The 24,855-nt window shown below is 46.2% G+C and overlaps 1 protein-coding gene across 5 annotated transcripts in view; it reads right to left on the bottom strand.

Moving 5' to 3' along the window:
- KCNQ2 (potassium voltage-gated channel subfamily Q member 2) overlaps positions 1-24,855 on the bottom strand; it is a 164,736-nt gene that overhangs the window by 33,813 nt on the left and 106,068 nt on the right. For 3 of the 5 annotated variants that reach the window (XM_075901038.1, XM_075901035.1, XM_075901036.1), the window contains exons 9-10: positions 15,461-15,529; positions 12,320-12,349 (exon numbers count right to left, since the gene is read on the bottom strand). In XM_075901038.1, the coding sequence (XP_075757153.1) occupies positions 12,320-12,349; positions 15,461-15,529 (99 nt within the window). Of the gene's footprint in view, positions 1-12,319; positions 12,350-15,460; positions 15,530-24,855 lie in introns of those variants that run through there. The other 2 variants (XR_012896482.1, XM_075901037.1) reach the window with 2 other exon arrangements.

The raw sequence follows: 24,855 nt of genomic DNA, 5'->3' as shown, positions 1-24,855 counted from the left end.
GTCTGCCTAAGGAGAAGGGAGGATACAGCGAATTACAAGGTTTTGTAACCGGTACCAAAATCCATGGGAAATAATAATCAGATATGACAGTCTGATTGGTTCAAATATTAAAATGAGGTAGCCACTCCTAGTTACTATTTATTTAAAACATGTTATTTTTAAAAAGCACCCTACAGCATTACTGCACAGGCTTAAATGAGAATTTACTCCGCATTTAACTGGAACACAGTGAAGGGTGGAAATGTATAATTTACCTTTTCTCGGTTATTGAAATGTGCTTTTACTTTGTTGGGCAAGTTCCTAGAAAATATCTGCTTTGATAAATGAAAATCTACACTAGACTAGCACACTGAAGCCTCGTCTACTCTACAGGGGAAGGTCTAAGTAAGAAACGCAACTCCAGATACGCAAGTTACGTAGCTGGAGTCAACGTATCTTAAATTCCCGTCCACACAGCGCGAGGTCGATGGGAGCAAACGCTCCAGTCAGCTTCCCTTACTCTTGTGAGGAGTAGGACTACGCATGCTGACGGGGTGCCCTTTGAGTTCTATCTAGTGGGATTATACTACACCCCCTAAATCGAACCCCGGAAGATCAACCGCAGCAGCGTTGATCTTCCATGTAGCGTAGACGTGCCCCTAGGGTACAAATCCAAATTCCAGTGAGGCTAGTGGGAAGAATCTAACTGACTACAGAGGGCTTTGGATTGTAACCATCTGGCATGTGATGGTTACGACATTCACCAGAAAAGGGGTTAAGATCTAACGTTCTGTGTATACACACCACATGGAGCAGCTGACTGTCACACAATGCTTCTATGGAGACTGATGGTTTACGTTCTTAATAGAAATCTGGTGTTTAAGGGTTTCTTAGCAATCTCCTAATGTTCTGGTTTTGCATTCCTTTACCCTTTGAGGGTCTCCTGCATTCCGAGTAATTCTGGATGAATAAAAGGGACTGCTGACTATTTTGTCCTGCATTTCAAATTACACTCCTCCAGCTGCTTCATTTTCTCCTTTTGCCTGCATCTTACAACATGCTCGCCAGACTAATCAATGCCATCCTGTCGGGGGTGGTGTTGCACCTGCATTGGTCCCAGGATATTAGAGAGACAAAGTGAGTGAAGGGAGAGCTTGTATTGGACTGACTTCAGTTTGCTGAGAGGCAGAAGTTGGCCCAACAGCAGATATTACTTCCCCTACCTTCTCTCTCCAATACTTATAAGCTAACTCAGCTGACAGAAATGTCTGTTCTCCTGAACAGCATATCCGGGTCAGGGGTGGGAGAGAGGAAGGTGATGTCCTGTGGAGAAATGGGGCTGTTGTCCAATCCACAATTTGTGCCGCGCTCAGGGCCTGCCAGACCGGTTTGTTACATGTGGGCAGAAGTGCTGAGATAGCACAAATAGACCTGGTGGAGCTGGGGGTTGGGCAGAAGCCAATTGCTGAAAAGCTCAAGGAAAGAACATGTGAAGGCTAGGACTATAATAGAGTTTAAAGAGAAGCTAGATAATTTCATGGAGGTTAGGTCCATAAAAGGCTATTAGCCAGGGGATAACATGGTGTCCTTGGCCTCTGTTTGTCAGAGGCTGGAGAGAGATGGCAGGAGACAAATCGCTTGATCACTGTCTTCGGTCCACCCTCTCTGGGGCACCTGGTGCTGGCCACTGTCGGCAGACAGGCTACTGGGCTAGAAGGACCTTTGGTCTGACCCAGTATGGCCGTTCTTATGTTCTTATGTGGGGACACAATCCCGGCCGTGGCTGGAAGACTGAAATTCATGCCCGGCGGATTCACCGGCGGAGTAAAAGCAGAATGCAGACAGCCCGTGGAACAGAGGAGGAAGCAGGGCTCCCAGAGTAAAAAATCCAGCAGAAGTAGAATGTGGCAGGAAACACCCCTGCTACAGCCTGAGTGAGCAGCAATGCAGTGGGCAGCAATGCTTTTCCTTCTTCCTGCTCCATCGCTCCAGCATTGAGTCTGAAATAGCTGACATCACACGAGCGGCACTGATGCCTGAGGCCCAAATATTTGAAGGTATTCAGGCATTGCTGTGCTCAGCGCCGCAAAGCCTCACTGATTTAGGAGCCTAGGTCTCATTTTCAAAAGGGGTTTAGGCACTTAGGGGCCACAGTCCCACTGAGCATCACCAGAAGGGAGACCAGACTGGGCAGGGACGACAAAGAACACACACCTTAGAAATGTATGTGGCTTCCACAGAGAATCAGGAAAACTTTTTAACCTTGTGCTTAGGTGTTTACAAAATATTGCTGATTTTTAGGGAGAACTTTACAACTAAGCTGGGCTATTCTCCGGCTCAGCTGTTTCCAACACACAGCTTTTGCCCCCAGTATGACTGGCAGATAGCTCTACTATTAAGGGAGAACATTCTAGAATGTTCTGTCGCTTGCCTTATCTTCTAGAAAGTCTGGACACTGTCTGCTCTTTGCCAATGAAGCCAGGTTGGCCCGGTGTACGCATGCACAGCGCACCAGTGAATCTCACCTATTCTTTATTCAAACAGAATCAGCGACACTATTGTTCAGAGAAATCCCACATTCCATTTCAGGCATCCCTTCTCCCCATTCTTGCCCCCATACAATGCTAACCCATTGTGCTGTCAACATCCCTTTCCCATTATCAGTCCATACATCACTTCCTCCTATGATTGGTGACAACACTTCTCGTGCTCCAGGCTTTCTGGGTAGACTACAGATTCGTCTTCCCTGTCTATACAACAAAATCTGGCAAAAAATGATTGATGCTAATCATAAAGGAGATCTAGCTAGACCAAAGGCCAAGATTCCTTTATGGTTGGAGGTTCTCCATTCTTACACTATGTCTAGACTACAAGGTTTTGTTTTGTTCAAAAAAAAAGTGGCCTTTTTTTGGAAAAACTTCACCTGCATCTAGACTGCTGTCACGTTCTTTCAAAATTAAATTTAAAGAATGCAGTGGTTTTGTCGACAGCGGTAAAAAACTCTTTCAAAAAAGGCATTCGTGACTGCAAACAGGGCTTTTCCGAAAGAGAGCATCCAGATTGCCTAGGTTCTCTCTTTCGAAAAAGCAGATTGCTTTTTCGAAAAAGTTGTGGCTGTCTAGATGATCGCGTTCAAAAGAAGCTTTTTCGAAAGAAGCGTGCAATCTAGATATACCCATAGAGACTCCCTCTTGAGATTCTGTATAGATTTGGCAGGGTTCTTTGTTAATGAATTGGTCCCTTTCCTCCTTCAGCAAAAGTCAAGGAAGAGAGAAATGAAAGAAAAATTCTACTGGGAAGGAAGGAGTTGGAGTTCTTCTAAAGAAAGTAAAAGTGAATAGCAATATACCCTGCCTTTGCATATAAGGAAGTAGACATCCCTGGAAGTCATACAAATTCACTTGCCCATCGACAACAATGTCAGAAGACAAAGAAGCAAAAATCAGAGTTTCCAGTTTTCCAGGATGTGGAATTGTATAGTGACAGGTGAGAAAGAAGTGCCATTAATATCATTACGGTTTTTTGAAGGTGCCAAAAATATCCCTAAAATTAAACAGACAACATTGCCGACGCGCAGAGAGGAGTGTTCTCCAGCATATACCTCCAAGAATAGAAAAATCTGCACTAGTAGATGAAAAAACTGGAGACAAAAGTAAAAATGTTCTGAATGAAAAAAATATATTAACAAAATCTCTACTTTGAAGCAGACCTTCTGAAAGCTATTAAATAATCTCTTTGCAACTGACTAGATGCAAGATTCCGAACATAAACTCCAATGGAGCCGTAACATTGCGAGAACATACGGGAGACCATACAAAGATTGTGCCTTAAGCTATGGAAGACTCTTACTACGGAAAATAGGTTGTTGTGAAGCTTTTTGTCATTGTCACCCATTAAGACATGGGATTTACTCCTGATTCTGAACTTCTGGCAAATAAAAATATTCCCAAATAAATTAGAAGCTACTCATCCACCACAGGTGTGCATCTGCTATATATTTGAGAGTTTGTCTGTGGGGGAGCAAGTCTGTCTGTCTGTCCAACCGTTTGTTCAAGAACTCCACCTACATGGTAAGAGCTAGGACCAGCAAATTCAGTAGGCAGCTTCCTCTTCTCGTAACTTAAAGCAAGGTCAGGGTTTGGTTGTGCGGGGGGAGGGAGTCTGAAGCTCCCTCCTCCCTGCAATGTGTACAGGGATGCATGACACCATACTGAAAAGGAGACAGAAGGCATCCTTTAGGGTGGGGTCGTGGGTTGCAGTTCCTCCTCCCCATTCATATGGGAACAATGCTGGCTGTTCCCCTTCATCAGAGAGTGAGGGGAAAGTGCCCAAGTTTGCTGCATTCCTCACTTTGGCTGGGGAGTCAAGAGGGAGACAAACCTGGATCTGCCCGAGCCAAGGGACATGCACCCCTCCCTCAGCAGGTCCACTGGAGCTGCAATGGCCATAGAGAGGTGCCTCTCACCTAGCCTCATGCTGCTGCAGTGAGAGAGACCTAGGGTCGTCTTTCCTCCATGGGGCAGCCTGCATATTGGACTCCTCATCCCCAACTCCACCCCAAAGCACTAAAAGTTAAGGAGAGAGAGAGAGAGAGAGAGAGAGAGAAAGAGAGAGAGAGAGAGAGTGTGTATGAGAATTAAGGAGCTGCATAATGCCACGTAAATCTTCTACATCTGTGTAACTCTGTGTGTGTAAGAATCAATACCAACAAAAGAAAAATATACAGGTTGGAGTAATTCATGGAGAAAACCAGAGAAATCTGTTCAAAACTCAAATTCGATTTTAACTGCTTTCTAACAATGAGACAAGGACTGGTGATCTCGAGGGCAAAACGGATCCCCAAAAGAGCATGCACAAATCCCATGTCACAACCATGCTGCATCACTCAACTCCCTGCTGCCCCTGGGCTTGCGATCCTGCAAGACATCCGTGGGAATTCACTGTCACCATTCCAAGCATGCAAATGCTGGGGATGAGTGGTTCAACCACAAGGCTGCCTATAAATTCAGTGTTGGGGAAAAGGGAATTGAATCTAATGCGAGCAGGAGACCCATGGACACGGGTTTTACATTAAGAAAATAAAAGGATGCTGGAAATTCCTTATGATCCTCAGACAAGTGACAGTCAAGGAACACAAGTGCGGGAGACGTCTTTGAAGTGGGTGAGCAGTCACAATGTCATCTGGATAGAAGACATTCGACTCTGAGGTCTATCTATTTATTCCTCACTTGACCCATGTGCAGGATCATGTTTAATGCAAATAGCAGATAGGCCCACAAGATGAGCGACACTCTATCCCCTCTGTCTATTACAATAGGAAGATTAGTCCTTCCCTAGCTGCGTAGTAGAGGTGCTAGATAGGTGAGCCATGCTCCCAAATGCCACAAGAGTGGGAAGGGCCCATTCATAAGTATGCAGCGAGCCAAAAGAACAACGTTCGGCAGAGGTGGAGAGCTGGTGATTTTTCTGTTACTCAATTTAGATTGTTTTATAATAAGCAATTAATTACACAAGGGTGGCCTGTGGATTAGGTAAAGAGATGGTGCACTTTTTTTATGTTCTGGTTCCCATCTTTGTGTAAGCTCCGCTCTTGGCCTCCTTCGTTGCTACCTGGCTCGCTAGCCCATATCCAGTGTCAGCATTACATCTTTCCCCATCTTCTTTTTGATTCTTGGGTGCCACATTACTGGAAGATGAGAAAGCCTCTGATGGCTGATTTCGGAGGAGAACAAGGGGAGGCTCTGACATTTGTTTTACTCATCTAGTACCTCTATTAAGCAGGGAAGTGATCAGAACGGGTGGTAGCAGGGTAGAGAGAGAATGAGCCGTGCAGCTTTAGATTAGTTCCGTGCGACGCATTTCCCGTGGTACCTAGTGTTTCCTGAGCAGCATCCACATAGTGACTCTCTGCATGGTTTGCTTTTACTGGAAATGAGGGGAGAGTAAAGATTAGACCCGGAAGCAAATGCCAAACAGGAAACGTTGCTTATTGTTTTCTAGGTTTCAAAGCCAGCTGTTTGAATGGCCGCGTTTGTGATTGGACAGTAACATTTGCCCATTTAAGAAAAACTGTTGTTTGTTTGTTTCAGTGGGATTCCTGAAAGGAATTGCTCTGTAGTCAATAAACACTATTAGGAATGACCCCTTCTGTGCTCAGTGAGTTGCATTACTTCCCCAAATGTAGGCTTTACGGACAAAATTAGTCTATCAGATAGATCCTATCACCTACTTGGAAAAAAGGAGCCCCTCTAATTTCTTGTAAATAAATTTAATCGGATTTTTCAGTTTCTTGACCAGGTGGAGCCCATGTTAACATCGAAGGATAAACATGATTTCCTCCAAAGCCTTTCAAAAGGTTTATTTCTCTTCTTCCAATATTAAGTTATTATTTATTCCTTCTGTGCTTGCAACTGTGCAGTGTGAAATGGGGCATTAAAACCCACACGAGAGGAACGTGGCAAATCCCTCCATGCTAAGGAATTAGAATTTCAAAAGGCACAAAATCCCATTTTTCATATCAGTTGCAAATCAGGACCAAAAAACCCTCTAACTTTGTGGGGGAGCAATTATGGACTTGTTCATGAATCAATCAAGCTCCCATGGTATCTGATCTGAGTCACCCTCTGCTCTGTGCTCAGGGACTTTCCTACTACAGGTTGAACCTCTCTAGTCCAGCACCCTCGGGACCTGGTTGCTGCCGAACCAGAGAATTTGCCCAACCATGGGAGGTCAGTATTGTCTAGCAGCATTATCAACACGTCCACTACTTGCTAGGCTCTTAGAAGACATGTAGGGGTCAATTAGAGCTAAATAACAGCACAGAACACTGAGGGTGTGTCTAGACTACAGGGTTTTGTCGACAAAAGTGGACTTTTGTCGACAAAACTATACCTGCGTCTACACTACCGCTGAGTTCTGTCGACATAACGTCGACAAAACTCAGCAGTTTTGTCGACGCTGGTAAACCTCATTTTACAAGGCATAACGCCTTCTGTCGACAGAGTTTCTGTCGACAGAAGGTGTTATTGCATGTAAACTGTCCTTTGCGTCTACACTACCATGTCGACAAAGCAGATTGCTTTGTCGACAGAACTGAATGTGGTGTAGACGCTCTTTGTCGACAGTATCTGTCGTCAAAACTTCTGTCGACAAAAGCCTGTAGTCTAGACGTACCCCAAGAGTCAGGACTAGTGGCTGTAAACAAACTTTATGGGGCTGTAGAAAACTTGGCCACACCCATGATAAGTGGACATCCAGCTCCCTAAAATCATGCTGGACCACGGTTGCTGCCGGATCAGAGAGTGCCGGACTAGAGAATTTTAACATGTATTAGCCAGTCACCAAAATAACACGGAACTGCCTTCTCTTTGTAGAAAGGTTGTGGAGTAGCCCACGTGACGTAACCTGAAAATGCTTCAGACAGCTGTGCTCCGGTATTACTAGATGACTTTGCAAATCCCCCTTGTTTTATTAAATGTGAATTTGGAAGCCTGAGGAGCTCTGGTTTAGTACCAGAAGGAAGCTGCAAAATTCTTTCTGCTCTCTCGCATCCAATGCAAGTTCAAATAGAACCCATCCTCTCTTTCGTTAGGACTCTGCAATGAGCCCAGGGCACATAGACCCAGCATCCACATAAAGGGGATAGGTTAGCTGCCAGGGCAGTCATACAGCTGGGCTCTGCAGATAATATCATGGACACCAAATATCCAGCATGCACTGATTTGGAGAGACACACTGGTTACTTGGTTTCACGATCTCCTTTTCAGTCTCTAAGGGAAGCAGCAGCCCCTTCCTTTCAAATAATCTGCCCCCATTCCGGCAACTGATTATTCCCAGATGACACACTGTCACAGCATGACTATCAGACACCATTTTAATAACAACAACAGTCTAATGTTATAAATAACTACACACATATTTTGAAATAAATACATTGCAGAGGGACCCATCCTGCACCCATTCACGTTAACAGTGACTTCAATGGAATTGAGATGGGGAACCACAATGAACAGCTTGAAGATGATCTTTAAATCTGGTTGTGAGGGTTATTTACACTATTGCTGGTGACCCTGACTCATGCGGGGGCATGTAATCTACTCCTTCCAACTCTACAGGTCCCTAGAATTTTCCCTGGGTTTTTTTTTTTTTTTTTTACTCTTTTTGGTTGTCGGTTTTATTTTCATGCTGCCCAATCCTACCCTAAAAAATACAAAAGGAAGGGCATAAATCTCATCACAGATGCCTATAGGTCTGGGGTGGGCAATAATTTTTGACCAGGGGGCCACTTCAGAAATTTGTCCAGAAGGGGCGGGGCCAGGACACTTCATGTTTCCCCGCCCACAGACCCTGATTGGTCTGTGGGTGGGGAGCATGTGAAATCTGCCCTCACCCAGCTGAGGTTAACTCTTAAGTGCTGAACCCCTTGCAGGGCAGGAGGAGACTTTGCGTGTTTACCCCTGCCCCCAGGCCCTGATTGGCCTGGGGGCAGGGAAGGGAGCACGAAGTCTCTTGCTCTCTGCCCTCTGGCACGAGGCACTTAGAGTCAGCTGCCAGAGTTGACTCTAAACACTGTGTGCTCCCCCGTCCCTAGGGCCTGATTGGCCTGGAGCGGGGGAGCAGCAGGACCTCCACAGGCCTGATCAATCCACTTGGTGAGACAGATCTGGCCCACGGAGGCCCTTTTGTTCAGCATCTGTGGCAGGGGTGGGCAAACTAGTTTTAAAGAACATCTGATTTATATATTTCATATGGGAATCTCCATAGCCCTAGCTGGATCATAGATGGGACCCCTTAACTCTGTGGTCAAAAATAAGCAGAGACAAGATGCTACACTAAAATTTCAGCCTGGTTAGTACGTGAATAACCACATCCCATTATCCTATTTGACTAGTAAGCCTTGTTTTGTAGGCATCGTGAGAAAAATCACACCACAATCCTTCTGCTTCCCCATTGGCTATGAGGCAGGGCCAACTGGCTGTGCTTCCGTCTCCCCGTTGAAAGAGACACAAGAGAAGTGTGTTCTTTGAGAGGGAGCGATCACAGCTCATAAAGAGGCTGCTTCCCCTTCCCTGTCATAAGCCAATTGCAATGCAGATGGACAGTCAGTACCCAAAGCACTTTGCAACAGAGCAGCCTTTTTATGAGGAGTTTAAAAAAAAATGTAGACAAATACCAGCATGGTTTGTGTCCATCACAACCTGCACTACAGGCCACAGAACTTATGTTTCTTAAGAGTTGATCAGCAAACAACTTCACAGTGCTTGGTCACGGGATGAATGCAGACAAGCTTGAGTGTCAAACAAAACAGAAATGGCAAAGCAAAGACAAAAGCCATCTCCAAGCTGCAGTGCCCAATTCAAATGCAAGGCAAAATAAATGACCTCCCTTAGTAATTAACAAAAAGAAGACACTAGAGAGTTGTATAGTAATATAAAAACCCTAAACAGCGTAACTGCATTATGTGTAAAGGGGCATGGACCAATGTTCTAATTTTTCCCCATGCATGTGTGGAATACATTTTGTGGTGTGCACTGACGTGTGGATGTGCACCACCAGTTGATACACATGCTGTCAGCTGCTACCAGACTTGAGCACTGTGCTAAGCAGCGGGGCGGAGTTTTCATCTCTGCTGGGTAGCGTTTTCATCTCTGCTGGGTGGCCGCCCGAGCGTAGAGCTTACAGGGAACACTGGCATTGACTGTCAATTCTGAACAGCCCCTAGTATATCGGGCTTTGATGCACGTTTGGAGCCCTTATGCCATAATATAAATAATCAACAAATTAATAATTGAATCCATGGGGGCGTAAGTGCACTGCATGTGAAATTAGAGGCAAGATCCTGCAGAGTATACACTGGCTTCTATGGGACTTTTTGGTGCTACTGAATGTGAGTAGGATATTCAGGTGTGTGTGTAAAGGGTCCCGACGTCTCTCTTGAAGGGAAAATTTCCTTATGGGCACTGAGAAGATTGGCAATTTCAGCCCTCCCATGGGAAGATGTGCTGCTCTCTGTGAACCGCCTTCATCCATTCTACAGCAGTGTCAGTGTAATGGGGTGGAAGGAAGGATTATTATGCTAGCAAAATATTGGGGGTGGGGGGAGGAAGATTTGGCTGCATTAAGGAGACTGTTGAGAATGATATGGAAGCTATTCTAAGGCCATTATGGAAGTAAACGGTACCCCCTCAACTCTGAATAATCCAGCGCAGCCACTTTCTTAGAAGAGTAACAAAAATGATTAGAGGCACGAGGGGAATATTATAAGAACTACGAAAACTTAGGAGTGCTAAGAAAGGAGACAGGTGAGGAAGTTATATTAAATAATGAACAGGAAAGAAAAGACCAACTGTGCCACTCCTATTTACTTCCCCCTTTAACATAAAAACAAAAAGGGTACTGGATACAATTAAAAGGGAAAAAATAAAACCACTAAAGAGAAATATTATTTTAACACGTGTATTAAGCTGTGAAATTTACTGCTGCAGATGCTAGTGAGATTAAAAGAAACATCTTCTACGATTAAGGATAGCATCTGCAGTTACCATTACACAGGCTAATATAAAATCACAAAGGGCTATCGATCCTCAGACTTCATGGTATAAACAGAACCTCAGCAGTGACCAAGTAGAGATTCTTCTCCATGGCACAAAAAGGTGCAGGCTGAGGATTTTATTTTTTCCTCTGAAGCACCCAACATATGGCACTGGCAAGTCAGGATACCGGATAAGCCAGATTCTTGGAATGACATCCCAGCTCCCCTGGATTCAGTGGTATCGGGGGCCAAGATTTGACACTTGGTCTCTTCCAGGAAAGCACTCACAGTGTTGTTCTCCTTGCTGGTGATATCTGAATTGGAATGGTGGCCGGGAGGTTGCGTTCCTTCTCACTGCAAAAAGGTTAGGCCACAAAGCAGGAGGAAATAAGAGCTGAATTGTGAAAATGTGATGGTGATTAGATTGATTTGGTAGCTTGTGGATGGAGAACTTTGGAGGTCCTCCTACATGCAAAGAAAAGCTCAGATGAGTGACAGGCAGGAGATAAAGTGGAAATAAAAGTAAAGCTGGGCATTTCATCTTCTTAGCTGGCAGCTTATCTACTTAAATCCCCTTTACCAGACTTTGTGCTAGGAAAAAATTCATGTTTCTAGCCCCTTCCATTGAAAAGTGTAGTGGGCCTTTACAGACAATACAACTCCACCATCCTTAGATGGTTCTGAGCATCTGAGAATTGTCTTGTTGTATCTGTAATGTTTGTGATTGCAACAAGTGTTTAGATCCAATAATAAAGTCTCCTTGACATACGTAGATCATAAACTGGTCAGATACGCAATTAACTATGTTGAGTTGGATAGTAAATGAGGAATATCTACTGTTATGCAAAAACATCTGTCACAAAACATTATTCCTAAATATTAGTAAGCATGCTCTAAAGCAGAGACTTCTGTGATCCAGTGGAAAGTACCCTAACTCTGTGCGATTCTAGACTTCGTTCCAATAGCTACTGTCAATCATGCTAATAGGATCCTCTGTGTTTTGCAGTGGTGGTTTGAAATAGGTATACAATATTATGCCAGTGCTCTATAATTGTATTGGGCCAAATCCTGAAGATTTTCTTAAGCAAAACTCCACCTCAACTCAATGAGTAAATCCACGGAATTTAGTCCGTCGAATAGAATCAGTTATTCCACAACTTGGTGCTGCAAAAGGAGCTAGCAGGGATATGTTAGAAGGTATTTGGAGCTGCTGAAGTAGAGGGCGATTGTATGGCATGGAGGACCAGCAGACATAGGGCAATGCTACATTTCTCCCAATCCATGGCCTGGCAGAGTTCTGAGGATGTGAGATAGAGCATGCTTTGCTTTTCTGGTACAAGGACAGAAGGATAGGTAGATGTAGAGCGGCAGGGGAACAGGACATAAAGCGTTTATATTGGCTCTGCATGATTCTTTCTGCTCCCTGATTCTGGAAAGAGAGGCATACAACAATCCCGTTTTCCCCTGTATCCTGGACACACCTCTGCCAAGAGCTCAGAAGAAATCAGTCTGTGACAAAACACATTTCTGAGGGCAAATTGGACACCCCTCAAACTTCACCTGATGCCAGTATAGCCCCCACAGCTACAAAATATAGCCCAGAGATACTGAAAAGAAGGAAAATCCAATGTCAGGCCCAGCGTTACAGATATGGATGACACACAGAGACATGTTCCATGGCACAGAACAAGCATGTACAACCACTATGCTTGTTGGCATGGTGCTCAGCTCCTTGCTGGTGCAGGCATACATAGCGCGCTCTCACACACGTGTAAAGCATGGGAATGGCATGTTGGCAGGGATACAGACCTGGGTGATGGCTCAGGCTGCTGCTCTTTCCTTTAAACAGAAGCAATAGCACATTAGCAGTGGTGTCAGGTGGGAAGGAGGCAGCTACCTTCCCTGTTAAAACACAATGAAAGGACTGTACCAAACAGTACAGGCTGAACCTCTCTAGTACGGCACCCTCAGAACCAGAGAATGTGCTGAACCATGGGAGGTCAATATTGTCCAATATTGTCCACTGCTTACTAGGCTCTTAGAAAAACTTAAAGAAACAACAAATAGTCTTGGTAGCACCTTAAAAACTAACAAAACATGTAGATGGTATCATGAGCTTTTATAGGCACAGCCCACTTCTTCAGATGAATGGAATTACTAAAGGTCCAGTTTCAAAATAAATAGGAGATGGGGGGGGGGGGGGGGGGGAGGAGAGAGAAGGGGAAAAAAAGGGAACTAGTCAATTAGAATCTCCATGCTACATGAAACTGATAGAGAAGTTGTAAATAGTTCTTAAGTACCCATTGTTTGCTTTTTAGGATGTGGAATGTAACGGGCCATCCAGTCAATGTTTTTATTCATACCCTTGTGATAGGAATCTAGAAAACCTGGAGGGGTAAATTAGAGCTAAGTAACAGCACAGAAAGCTGAGAGCCAGGACTGGTGGCTGTAAACAAACTTTATGGGACTGCAGGGATACTTGGCCACACCCACGCTAAGTGCACATCCAACTGACGGAAATCATGCCAGACCACGGATGTTGCTGGACCAGAGAGTAAGCGTCAACCTGTACAACCAAGTGAGGTGGGGCGAAGGGAGGGCACAGAGCACTTACTCCTGGGCCTTCTGGACTGGAGAGAAGATAGCCACAGATTCACACAACCTTGGGAGGAGACACCCAAGATGTACGGGGTTGAAAAGTCACAATGCCTGTGTCTTTGTGCACAGAGATTCCGATGCAGCCCTGAGTTCTACGCCACATGCATGAGCAAATGAGGGTTTTATAGGGCTAGCCAATGGTCGTGCTCCTTTGAAAATTTCGCTCCCTGAGTTTGATTCTAAACACTGATTTTCCCAGACCTTTCATAAGCTTTCCTTTCCGCTCTTAGGCTTAGAACTGACTGACAGGCTGTTCCAGGCATTTGCTGCCCCCTCCCAGTGGCCCTGCCTACACTTTGCACACCTCTCTCGGCAAAGAGGTCCTTTGAAGAAAAGCAAGTTTGGGCCTCCAGGAGTTATTTACAGAGACCTCTCAAGGATCGGGTGCTGGTAGAACCAGTGAGACTTGGTCCTCCTGTAGCTAGAAGGGCCAGGAGCAGGCAGAGGCCAATCAGGGCTCAGCAGGCAAGATAAAAAGAATTGGCTGCATCTTTCAAGGGCCAGTTGTGGGTGAAGCTGTGACAGGGAAAGCAGGCTCTCCCTCTCTTCCATTGAAGAATCCTGGCCTGCCAGGGACCTAACATTATTTTGCTTGGCACAGCAAAGGGCTGTTTTCCTATGTTATGAAAGTCCAGGTAATCATTCTGAGCTGCATTAGTTTATTTTGCTGGCTTACGTGGGCCTGTGACACTAACATCTAGGAGACGTTGTTTCATATTATCAAATTATCTTTGGCAACTGCTCTTTGAAAGAGGAGCACAAGCTAAGTCAATGAACTAAATGATACCTCTCAAATTTCAGGTACAAAGCCAGAGGCCACGTTAAGGCCAGTCTGATGGTCTCACCGAGGGGTCCGATGAGATTCATGAACTTCACTCACCTCCTCCCTCTCCCCCCCAAAAAAGAGGCCTGGTGGTCTAGAGGCAGTTTTTAGCATTTCCACCCAGAAGAGCTGAATTTGATTTCTGGTCCTTGTCCCCCATTCTGCATGCCTACAGCTATTGGCCACTTGGTCCTTTGGAGAGAGGGAGGGACTCACATCTCCCAGTGAGTAGGGTTTTGCTGGAGCCAGAGCACCAGCTTGCTCTCTGGAAGTTCAGATCCAAATCCAGGGTCAGATTTCCTAAAACTCTAGGGGAAATACAAATGCAGATACCCCAGGCCTTGCTCTGCTTAGCAGTGACCACTGTAGGTAGTAAAAATGTGGCACCGATGTACGGGGTTGAAAAGTCACATCCAACTCCCCTTTAGAGAGCAACCATGATCCAGGGCCTGGAGGAACATATTTCAAAGATGCCATCTACAACCAAGCCAGAAGCCACGCCCACTCCTGGGATTAAACGTACAAATGGTAAAGTCCTTTAGTCAGGCATGTTAAGCTCCTGATGCTTTACCACATTTTCTGAAATATGAAATACCTCCAGAGGTCTGAAAAACTCCCAGCCCCCTTCGTCACTTTGCTCAGTCTGGCCAGGTAGCCAGAATGGGGACCATGATTAAGTACAATGCTGCAGCTTTCAGGGACTCCTTCTTGGGGCGGGGGGAGGGCGGCAGGCCACCGAGGGTAGTGAGCTTTCTTAGTTAATGACAGGGGATCCTCTCTAAAAACCATTCTGAAGATACAAATTGCAGTGGGACACTCCTCAATTCAGTCCTTTCTAACAGGTCACAGAAAACCTACCGAAAATGTGTGGGTTGCTTTTGATTTATGTCCATTAATACCCATTGGCTGGTGTTTTTCACCTGGCTACTTAAGAAAAATAAATCTGTATATAGCATCCAGGCTTTCTGGCTGGTGGAGGACAGACCCCAGCAAAAGTCCCTTCCATTTCTCAGCTACTAATTCAATGTGAGCAGTTCTGAGGAAGCAGCTGAAGTGTGAGATTTAGTGGGCTGCAGAAAGAGCAGCATGCTCCGTACATGGGTACATCAGATGAGTACATTATCATGGGTACATTATCTCACACCAGTGATAATCAGGAGTAACTTCACTTAAGTCAAGAGAATCAAGCCCTGTATCTCTTATTTACGTCAAGTAAAGGAATCGACTCCCGGCGTTACCTCACAAGATATTGCTTTCTCTTCTCAACTCAACACCCAGGGAACGTTTAATAGGAGACAATGTAGGGAAGAGTGATGCAAAGGGGTTTTCAAGTGTGGGGAGGGGGCGGAGCCAAAGCACTGTATGACCCGTTCCATACCAACATCCGGGTATCCAGAATTCCCAGGCCTGGGCAGGCAGATAGTTTGCTCACTGGGTGTTTTATGAGCTCTCCTAGCTCTGTTGCTAACCTGAAAGTCAGTCCTGATTTGCTCTTCAGGTTCCTCAGGAGTTCCAGCTGGTTCAGAGGCGGAATGAGTCTAAAGTGAGACAAAGAGAGACAGTTACATTCAGGCAGAAACAACATCACCCCTTCCTGTCACGGGAACTCCCCTCACCTCCCTCTTACTTGTAACCAATCCGAGTGTCCTGTCTGGGTTTGCCAACACTGGGGGGAAGGGCTTAAAGAGAGTGAACAAGAATAGGACTCTTTAGGCTACTTTTCAAAGTGCCCATAAGCAGGTGCAGCTGAGAAAGTGAGGCTGTGTCTACACCAGTCCTTTAGTCAGGCATGTTAAGCTCCTGATGCTTTACCACATTTTCTGAAACATGAAATAACTCCAGAGGTCTTGAAAACTCCCAGCCCCGGGGATACTCTGGTATCAGGGGAAAACTCTGCCGCCTCCAGGGAATGCATCTGCTCTTCCAAAATTTTTCTCGGAAGAGCAGGCACGCTTTTCCGGCATCCCTGTAAACCTTGTTTTATGAGGAAGAAGGGATGTTCCAAAAAAGGTTTCTTTCCCGGCATTTGGCCCAGTGTAGATGGGCCAAATGTTGGAAAAGCCTCTTCTACAAAAAGAAGCGGAAAAAGCTATGCAAATTGCGTTTCTGTAAGAACAGTGACATGTAGACATAGCCAGAGAGAGAGATTTCACTTGCATTCTTGTATGTCTAAACTCTCCAAAGTTGAGCAGTGGCCATTGTTTCTAGGCAGTTCTGTGACGTTTGGCAAAGCAGGTGTTACAGCATATTAGTTAGCAGTTGGCACTACTTTGCTAGAGATACCCTGCAGCTGCAGGCCCCAGAGAGAAGGGCTGGCAGAGGTACTCAAAGTATACTACAGTGCGATCCTGTTGCCAGGGGCAGGGCTCCAAAAACTGGGGGTATCCTGGAGGGAGAGTCAGAATCATATAGCATGGCAGAATTCCAGAGGCTGAGAGAATCCAGGGAAACTAGCCTCAGTTTTTTACACTAAAAAACAAAACAAAAAACATCTTGGTTCAGCTTTGATTTGGTCAAATGTTTGATTCACATGTCCCGTGTCCTGGTGAAGACAAAATCCATGTATCCTAAAATAGAATTGCCCTGTATCCTAAGGTAGAATTGAGGCTTCTTCCTCATCTGGGATCTGAAACTTACTGAAAAAGACAGACCCTATCACACTGACCATCTGCTGATTCATGAAAAATGTTGCCTCTCTGGCTTTATCTTTCTACCAACATAAAATCTATTCAGGTGGAATGACACAGAAGGTATTAACTGTGCTGGCTGCCTTTATGTCCATTAGTAGAAGGGAAGGAGAAATGCTACAAAACGTACAGGGCAGAAAGAGTGCTCCTGTGACTCCACGAAACCTGTTGGGATCTGAGGGCGGCTCTATAAATACTTTACATTGCTATTCACAGTTGAGTTCTCAGCTGAGAGCACAGAGGACTGGAGGTGTCAGGAGACGGGACACACACGACGAGAAAGAGCAGCATCCACTTAAGCATCTGCTCAGGGACTCTGTGCTCAGGGTCAGATGGGACAAATCCACTATTTGTGACTTTCTTTGCATGACCCTGGTGTGTCCTTGTCAATGTTGGAAACGGTTCCTTCCAGCATGTCTTCCCAGAGGGCACGAAATCAGCACTGATAACAGATAACCAACCCTGCATCCTGCCAGTGACAACCAAAGGGTTTAGTGCATACTGCTGGGAGGACGGAGAGGTCATGGTCAGGAGAGATCTAGAGACTCCCAGTGGAACAGCAGCATTATGTACATGCTTCACCTGGGCTGTTCTATCTGCTGTAGGCAGCCTTACCGGAGGCAGTGAGTGTATAATGCTCTTGCCTGAAATAAATGGGCCCAGATAAGAGACAGCAAAGCCTGGAACTTGTGTAAGGGCTCGACTTCACTATTGTGCTATAACAGCACAGCTGCATCCATGTCTGGGGAAGACGCCCTATGTCGATGGGAAAGCGCTCCCCTGCTGACGTAATTACTCCACTTTAACGGAAGGTGGCAGCTATGTCGGTGGGAGAATGTCTTTTGCCAACATGGCAGAGTGTAGACAGCACATTAAGTAGATGTAACTTATGTCACTCAGGGAGGTGGGGTGTTTTCCTACCCAGAGTGACATAAGTTACATTGTCTGAAGCAGCCATGTGGACAAGCCCTAGCTAGCCATATCCCTATGCAGCTCTTGGCATCCTAAGGTCTTGTCTACACTAACTACCACCAATAATCTAATCCTCGTGACTCCAGCTGTGCAAGAGCATAGCTGAAGTCAACGTACTTACTGCAGCATCTTGTGTGCGGTAATGTCAGTGGGGGCTGCTCTCCCATCAATGCCAGCTACGCTTCTCACCCTGGTGTACTGGCATCACTGGGAAAGTGCTCCAAGTTCAGTTTATCATGTCTAAGCAGACATGAGGGATCGATGGCCAGCGGATCGATCGTTGCCGCGTCGAACCCTGGCATAGGGAGACAAGCTCAGAGGAAGAACATCAAGGAAGCTATGCTCATCCAATGGAGAGTCACCCACCCCGGACTGATGCCTCCTCCTTCTCAACACAAAAATTACCTCCCATATAGAAGCCGTCTGCGTTCTGTACAGATGTGCCATTCACAGCACAGATCTAACACTGGGCTCTACACTTCAAGTAAAGGAGATCCTGCATTTGCCATTAGCACTCGCTGGATTGATCTCTAGTAACTACAGGGCAAGAAGCATTCCAGCAGCTAGATTTTCCACATGGATTGGACTCCCCTGTCTTTCCCAGATAAGCTATCCCCCGGAACATAGACACTGGTCTGCATTTCTTAGACACCTTCTCAGTCAGTCTTGGAAGAAAGCAGGACATCATTTTGTTCACTGGTCTTCACTTTTAAATCATAAGGGTAACATTTTCTGTGGTCTTGCTTGGCTGACCGCATACGATTATAAGAGCATCTGAGCTATGTGCACAAATCTCACAATTAAAAGCACAATAGTCTATTCCATGACAATAACAATTGTGTGTGGGGGTGGATTGTGCACAAAATGGAAGTGATCACAAACTTTCTAGGCATAATTTAAGAGGTTGACACAAAAAATAGAGCCTCAAAAATTGGCCTGGTTTCTTTTATACAGAAGCACAGCCAAATTCCTCTTATAACTCTGAGCCAGAGTTTTGCTGAAACAGCCATCCTGGTGAGTTAGAGATCCTCCATCGGGGACAAACTGACCTCAGTGCAGTGGAGTAATGTGTGAAGTATTTCATCATTATGTCATCAAGTCAGCTAGTTGCGTTTGTAGATTCCTTGCAGGGTGGTATCCGAGCTGTGCACAAAATCAATCACACCATGTATTTGATTCTGACCAGAAGCTGTGCACCTAATTTGTTTTGTATATTACTTTCAGCATCTTCAGTAAAACATCTGGCGACAGCCCTATTTTCAGCAGTAGGGTAGGCAAACTAGAAGGAGTCCAAATAGCATATCCAGAGTGACTTGGCAAGCCAGTAGTTCAACCAGAGCTAGGTCTCAAGATCTTCCTGTGGACTCCCAGTCACTTGGGCTGACCACAGGAACAAAGGCACTAGGTTCACATGTTGCTGAAAACAAATGACTCTCCATAGGACAGGTTCAACAGTGTGGCTTCCAAACACCAGCAGTTGAATGCAGCATTGAGTTTGCAAATGTCACCATGCGCTACAGCATACGGGCGGTGTTTTGGGGCACAAAAGAAGGAATATTTACTAGTCTTCTGGTGATTATCATTAGACACAGGAGCAAACCATGCTGAACCTAAAATCTAGATCCAAACACTGCTCTTCGGCCTCATTTGGAGCTCTCATGCCAACCCGAGCTGTTCTCTCAGGCCAGGTCTACACTAGACCTGGCACTTGGCTTATGGTACACATACTTTTAACGTGAGCTTGGTGGTGTCCTCAAAGCGGGAGGCTGACAGGAGCATTTCCTTCCATTGGCTTCCCTTACTCCCTGCAAAAGGAGGAGTACCGATGCTGGTGGGGGCACCCTCTGAGTTTGATTTAGCGAGTCTTAACTAGACTCGCTAAATCAAGCTCCAGAAGATCGATTGTGGCCATGGCAATCTTCCTTTCAGTGTAGACAAGGCCTCAGTGCAGGACTTTCATGTGGCTGTGGCTTTCATGTCTTCATAAAGCTCAGATGAGAAAAATGGAGGGCTCCGCTAACCACAAATAACATTGGTTTGGCTGAGTTTCACTAGACACGGTTGGGTCTTGACGTTTAGCACCTCTAAGAGTACGCCCCACACGGCAGGTGGGAGCGTGCCTCCCAGCTTGGCTAGACAGACATGCACTAGCATGCTACAAATAGTGGTCTGGGCCGTGACTCAGGCTAGCCACTGAAGTATGGACCCAGGGGGCCTTGCTGCTGTCAGGGCTGCAAAGCCCACATTGGTATTTTTAGTGCACCACTCAAGCAGAGCTGAGCGGGTCTATCTACACACATTGGGAGACACACTGACAGCTGCAGTATAGTCACTTGCAAGGTGCATGGTTCTGTTACAAGACCCATTAGGCAAGACGATGCACACACCAAGTTAATGCACACGGCTCATGCTACCCAACACAGCAACAGGTCAGAATTACTTCCCGCTGAGCAGGCCCCACTGATTCGTACCTGTAACTCCAGAGTTTATTTTCCCGTCTCTCCCTTTACATTGCCCACCCTGCTCTTGTTGATCCAGCACAAGACACACAACACTAACACCAGGCATTCCCTGCCCACAACAAAAGGAGCACAACATTACTGTTGCTGGGAGCACAAATATTCAACAGAGCCAGAACCGTGGAGTTCTCATGCCTCAAAGCTCTCTGATACAAAATACAATCCCATCACAAAAGACAACACAAGGAAGACAGCTGTACAAAGCAGTGCGTGCGCGCACACGCATGCACACACACACGCACACACATACACACACACAAATAGTCATTATTTCATAATGCAGCTCCAGGGAGGGAGAGAGGAAGACTGAGAAACAGAGCGATGTGTAGTAGATGTCAGAGCTAGGTGGAGTCCATGGTACCACAAGAAGCCCAAAACTAGAGGGAGAAAAATTGTTCTCCTTGACTTCTGATGACAGGACAAGAAGCAATGGGCTTAAATTTGCAGCAAGGGAGGTTTAGTTTGGACATTAGGAAAAAGTTTCTAACTGTCAGGGTGGTTAAACACTGGAATAAATTGCCTAGGGAGGTTGTGGAATCTCCATCACTGGAGACATTTAAGAGTAAGTTAGACAGACATCTACCAGGTGGTGCTTGGTCCTGCCGTGAGGGCAGGGGACTGGACTTGATGATGTCTCCAGGTCCCTTCCAATTCTAGTGTTCTAGGATTCTATGAAATGTGGCTGTAAAACTTGCAACTGCCAAAACTGAGGCTGCTTTTGGAAAAACAGGCCTTAAATCAGATTGACATCAACATCAGTTCATTGACATCAATGCAGTTTATGTGGCTTTTCACTGTGGCAATGGAGAACAAAAACAGGAAATGCAAAACAGCAAATAGGGGACCACTACTGGCCTTCATAAAATAAGTATTAACTGCACTTTGGGATTTCCCTCATGTATAACATACCCTTGTGATATGAAAATCCACATTTAAGTAGCAACTGGGATAATATTTATTCATAATAAATCTTTTACGTGTATCACATATATATCCTTTAACTTGGCAGGCCCCAAAAGGTTAGACTCACTGAACAAATTATTCAGACAGTTCACTCAGCTCTAGCTGAGATTCAAAGGGAAAAGCAACATCTACTGAATTGCCAATAATGCTCATAAACCTTGTGGAAGTTAAATTGCCCCTTCAATAGCTAGCATAGTCTGTCAGGTGAAGTCAAGAACAGTCACTTGGGTTTAACATGTCTTCATTAGTAGCTAGTGACCATAGCAGCTTCAACAACGAGTGGATTGAGGTAAGAAAGGGTTGGAGAGGAATAAAAAGGGGTGAAGAAGAGGAAAAGTTGTGAGATGGAAACAAAAAAAAGCAATGGAAAAAGGGTAGAAGAGAAGGGGAGTTTTCTGGTTAAATGTCCTATGAATTTGAAGATGCTCATAACTTGAGCTAAGAAAACCAAACTCATTTAGCAATCTCCTCTTCTCCTTCCTTATATTGCCACTTAGGTGTACTGTTTCCCGACAGCTGTGCAAACCACCGGTTAGAATGTTGATGAAGACGCATAGACATAGCCCACAGACAGTTGAGTGGGGAGGTTGATTTTGGAGCTTTTCTTTTAAAAAACCAAAACCAAAACCCCTGGGTTTTGGTTACATTACAAGCTTAGCACGTTATGGTCCCAGACGAAGGAGGAGTGACATAACATGGTTTCAGATTCACATGCACTTCATACCTGGAAGCACCATACGTTTGCGCTTGCGAGCTTTTCAAGTGTTTTCACCCAAGAAAACAAAAGGGATAAGAGAAAGAAAAACAGCAAAAGGGGTGGAAGGAGGGAGAAAAGAAAAAGAAGAAATAAAATTAGCATGTGAGCTACCTGTATTTCAATGAACAGGTGTACTGTGACCCAGGCTTACCGGTGGCTGGCCAATCTGAATGTTTTGGCTTTCTGAACCACAGTAGGACAACAAATTGCTGCACATCCATATCACCTTTCATAATGACTAGTGGAGGGTTTCTTCAAAAAGCAAAGGAGGGCAAAAAAAGACTAAGGCAGGACTGGCAGAGAAAAATCGATGTAAGAGTTGTAATTCCAGCTATGACAATTGCATTGCTGGAGTCAACGTATCTTATGTCGATTTTCTGAGGCCACAGCGAGAGGTCAATGGGAGAAACGCTTCTGTCGACTTCGTAAGGAATACATACCAAATGCCTACACATGCTGACTTGCCATTTGGGGGCGTTCATCCCATCTGGCTCCAAACTAGGTGACTTAGGCCATATTAAACATGTCGGAAAGACATGGTTTTGGTTTTACCCTTTGGGTGACAGTCACTGCACTGGACTACAGTACTATAATCAGCTTTTATACAGGTGGAGTTCGGTGGGAAAGGGAAGTGATAATGGCCGCCATTTGTGAGGGTCAGTAAATCCACATATTCCAAGGTCCCCACCCCTTGTGACCTCCAACTCTATCCTCTGGGCCAGCGTGTGCAGGACGAGTGGGGAAACCTCCTCTGAGAACCAGAGGTTATGCTGTTGTCTGGTCCTTCACACAGTGCCTCATTGCCTTAATCAGTCCCCTCTCCTGACACCCGCCCCCACTCACCATGACTGACGCTCATCCTTAATGGGTTTTGATTTAAAATGGCTCTGCTCTCTCATAGGCTAAATGGCAATTCAGTGCATCCCAAAGGTCTTTCTTTCACTGACCCGATTAGCTTTCCACCAGAATCTTAGCTTTTGGGCTGCACGAGGCAACCATTTGAACATTCGCTTCAGCGAATAGTCATTGACTAGGGTTTCACTGTACGCTGATCGGCTTATTCTTTCAAGCCTGATCCATCGCCCACTGAAATCAATAGCGGTGCATCCCTGGACCACAATGGACTTGGGATCAGATCCAATGCTCTCGCCCTTGCTGATAATCATTTAACCTCAATTAAAGGCAAGGAGAAGGGAGGACCAATAGCATGAGGGAGACTCCATGAATGAGCGTGAGGCTTTCGGGAAACTGGTTTTTAAAATAAAATGCTCAAGTGGGTTCATAAATGTCTTCAGCTAAATGAAACAAGCACAGGGAAGAAATCCAATACAACACTTGCTGTTCATTACAGTAATGTGACTTCCAGTGGACTTTTAAAATGGACTAACACACTGGCTGCAGGGTCGCTGATAGGCCCACCCGCCCTAGGAAACGTATCTGGATTATCGGCTTTGATTCCAACATGCACCGGGGAAGAAGAGAAACCGGGTTGATTTCTAAGAGACACCTCTTCTGTCTGACAGGTCCTCCCAGGTCACAGACCGACAGTGCCAATTCTGGACTAGGACATTCTCACATGGGACAAACAGGAAATCCCGGAGCCGTCTCAGTGCCCGGTGCAGACTGACAAGACAAGGGCTGGCACCATCATTCCATTCCCACTGTGGAGATACTGGGCCGGGCACGCTAAGCTGTGGGTGCGTAACTTGACACTCGTTTCTATTTTTAGCACCAAGGGAACTCCGCACGCCCCCACTTCTTGGCACTGCCATAACGTGGAGTATGCCGGCGGGGAAGCACAATCTGTTTCACCAGAGGATGGAGAGGGACTGCGGGAAAAGCACCCTACTGTTGCGAGTTCCAGCTCATCAGAGCTGGTTGCCTCACCCTGGTGACCTCCTAGGGTTTTCCTTGGGAATTCCAGCAAGTCCCACCCGGAAGGGAGTTCCACTCCGTTAGCCTCACTCTGCCTCAAATTACTGACGTGTCCCATGCTGCCTTCATGTCAGCAAGCGGTCATTCCATTTAAACAATGCTAGACCGACATGGATGCCGTTAAAAGGCGGTAGCTGCTGTCCCACCACGCAAGTCCCGTTTATTTCTCCCTGCTCTTCGGTCATTCCCACTTGTGCGGAGCCACTCCGGGTGGGAGGGAGGGGCCATTTCCCGCTGTGGGGCGAGGGAGATCTAGCCCGGGCACTGCCTACCAGTGGGGTGAGAATTGAGGATTCGTGTGTCCGCTCGCTCGAGGCTGCAGCGAGGCTGGCGAGTCGGGGCCACGAGCCTTTTAAACAGCCACAGTGACCGCGGACAGCAGCCAGGCGCACGGTAGCAGCAGGGCTGGGAGCTGCAAGTGCTGTGGGCTGTACGGGAGGTGACAGTGTGCGGGGATTGTGAAGGGAGGGATGGGGCCTGTTTGGAGGGTGCGTGAGGGGAAGGCTAGGCGGGGACAGGCTGGTGGGTGAGGGGAGGATGGGTGTGTGGATTAGAGAAGAGGGCTGGATGAGGAGCGGCCGGGGGGCTGAGTGGAGACAGATGGAGTTGCCTCGATCCTGAGGGGATAGGTGGGAGCTGGCTGGGACAGAATGGTGCCCTTTGAGCCTGTCACCTTCAGTCCCTGCCAATGGCCCCTCCTCCCCGGATTCAGCATGGGGAACAGAGGGGCTGTCTGGAGAATAGACCCCACAACAGCTTCCAACTGCCGGGCAAAGCACCCACAGCCCTGCTGGACGTGCGCGAGGAGCCAGTGGGGCTGAGTCACCGCACAAGATGCTGGGCTCTTGGCAGCCCAGGGTTGCTCCCCTCTCCCCAACCCTGTAAGAGCTGCCGGGGCAGTTCAGGCTGCAGAAAGAGCTATTACAGAGCCCAGCCATTTCTCCTAGGGGTCTGAAACTGGGAAAGCTGAGACGTCAAACTTATCCGCAGGCGTCTGATAGGCTGAGCTACGCCTCAGGTCTTCCATAAGC

The sequence above is a fragment of the Pelodiscus sinensis genome, chromosome 18, assembly GCF_049634645.1.
Source record: "Pelodiscus sinensis isolate JC-2024 chromosome 18, ASM4963464v1, whole genome shotgun sequence".
Lineage (NCBI taxonomy): Eukaryota > Metazoa > Chordata > Testudines > Trionychidae > Pelodiscus > Pelodiscus sinensis.
The sequence above is the reverse complement of the archived record's forward strand: the minus strand, read 5'-3'. Positions and strand labels throughout refer to the sequence as shown.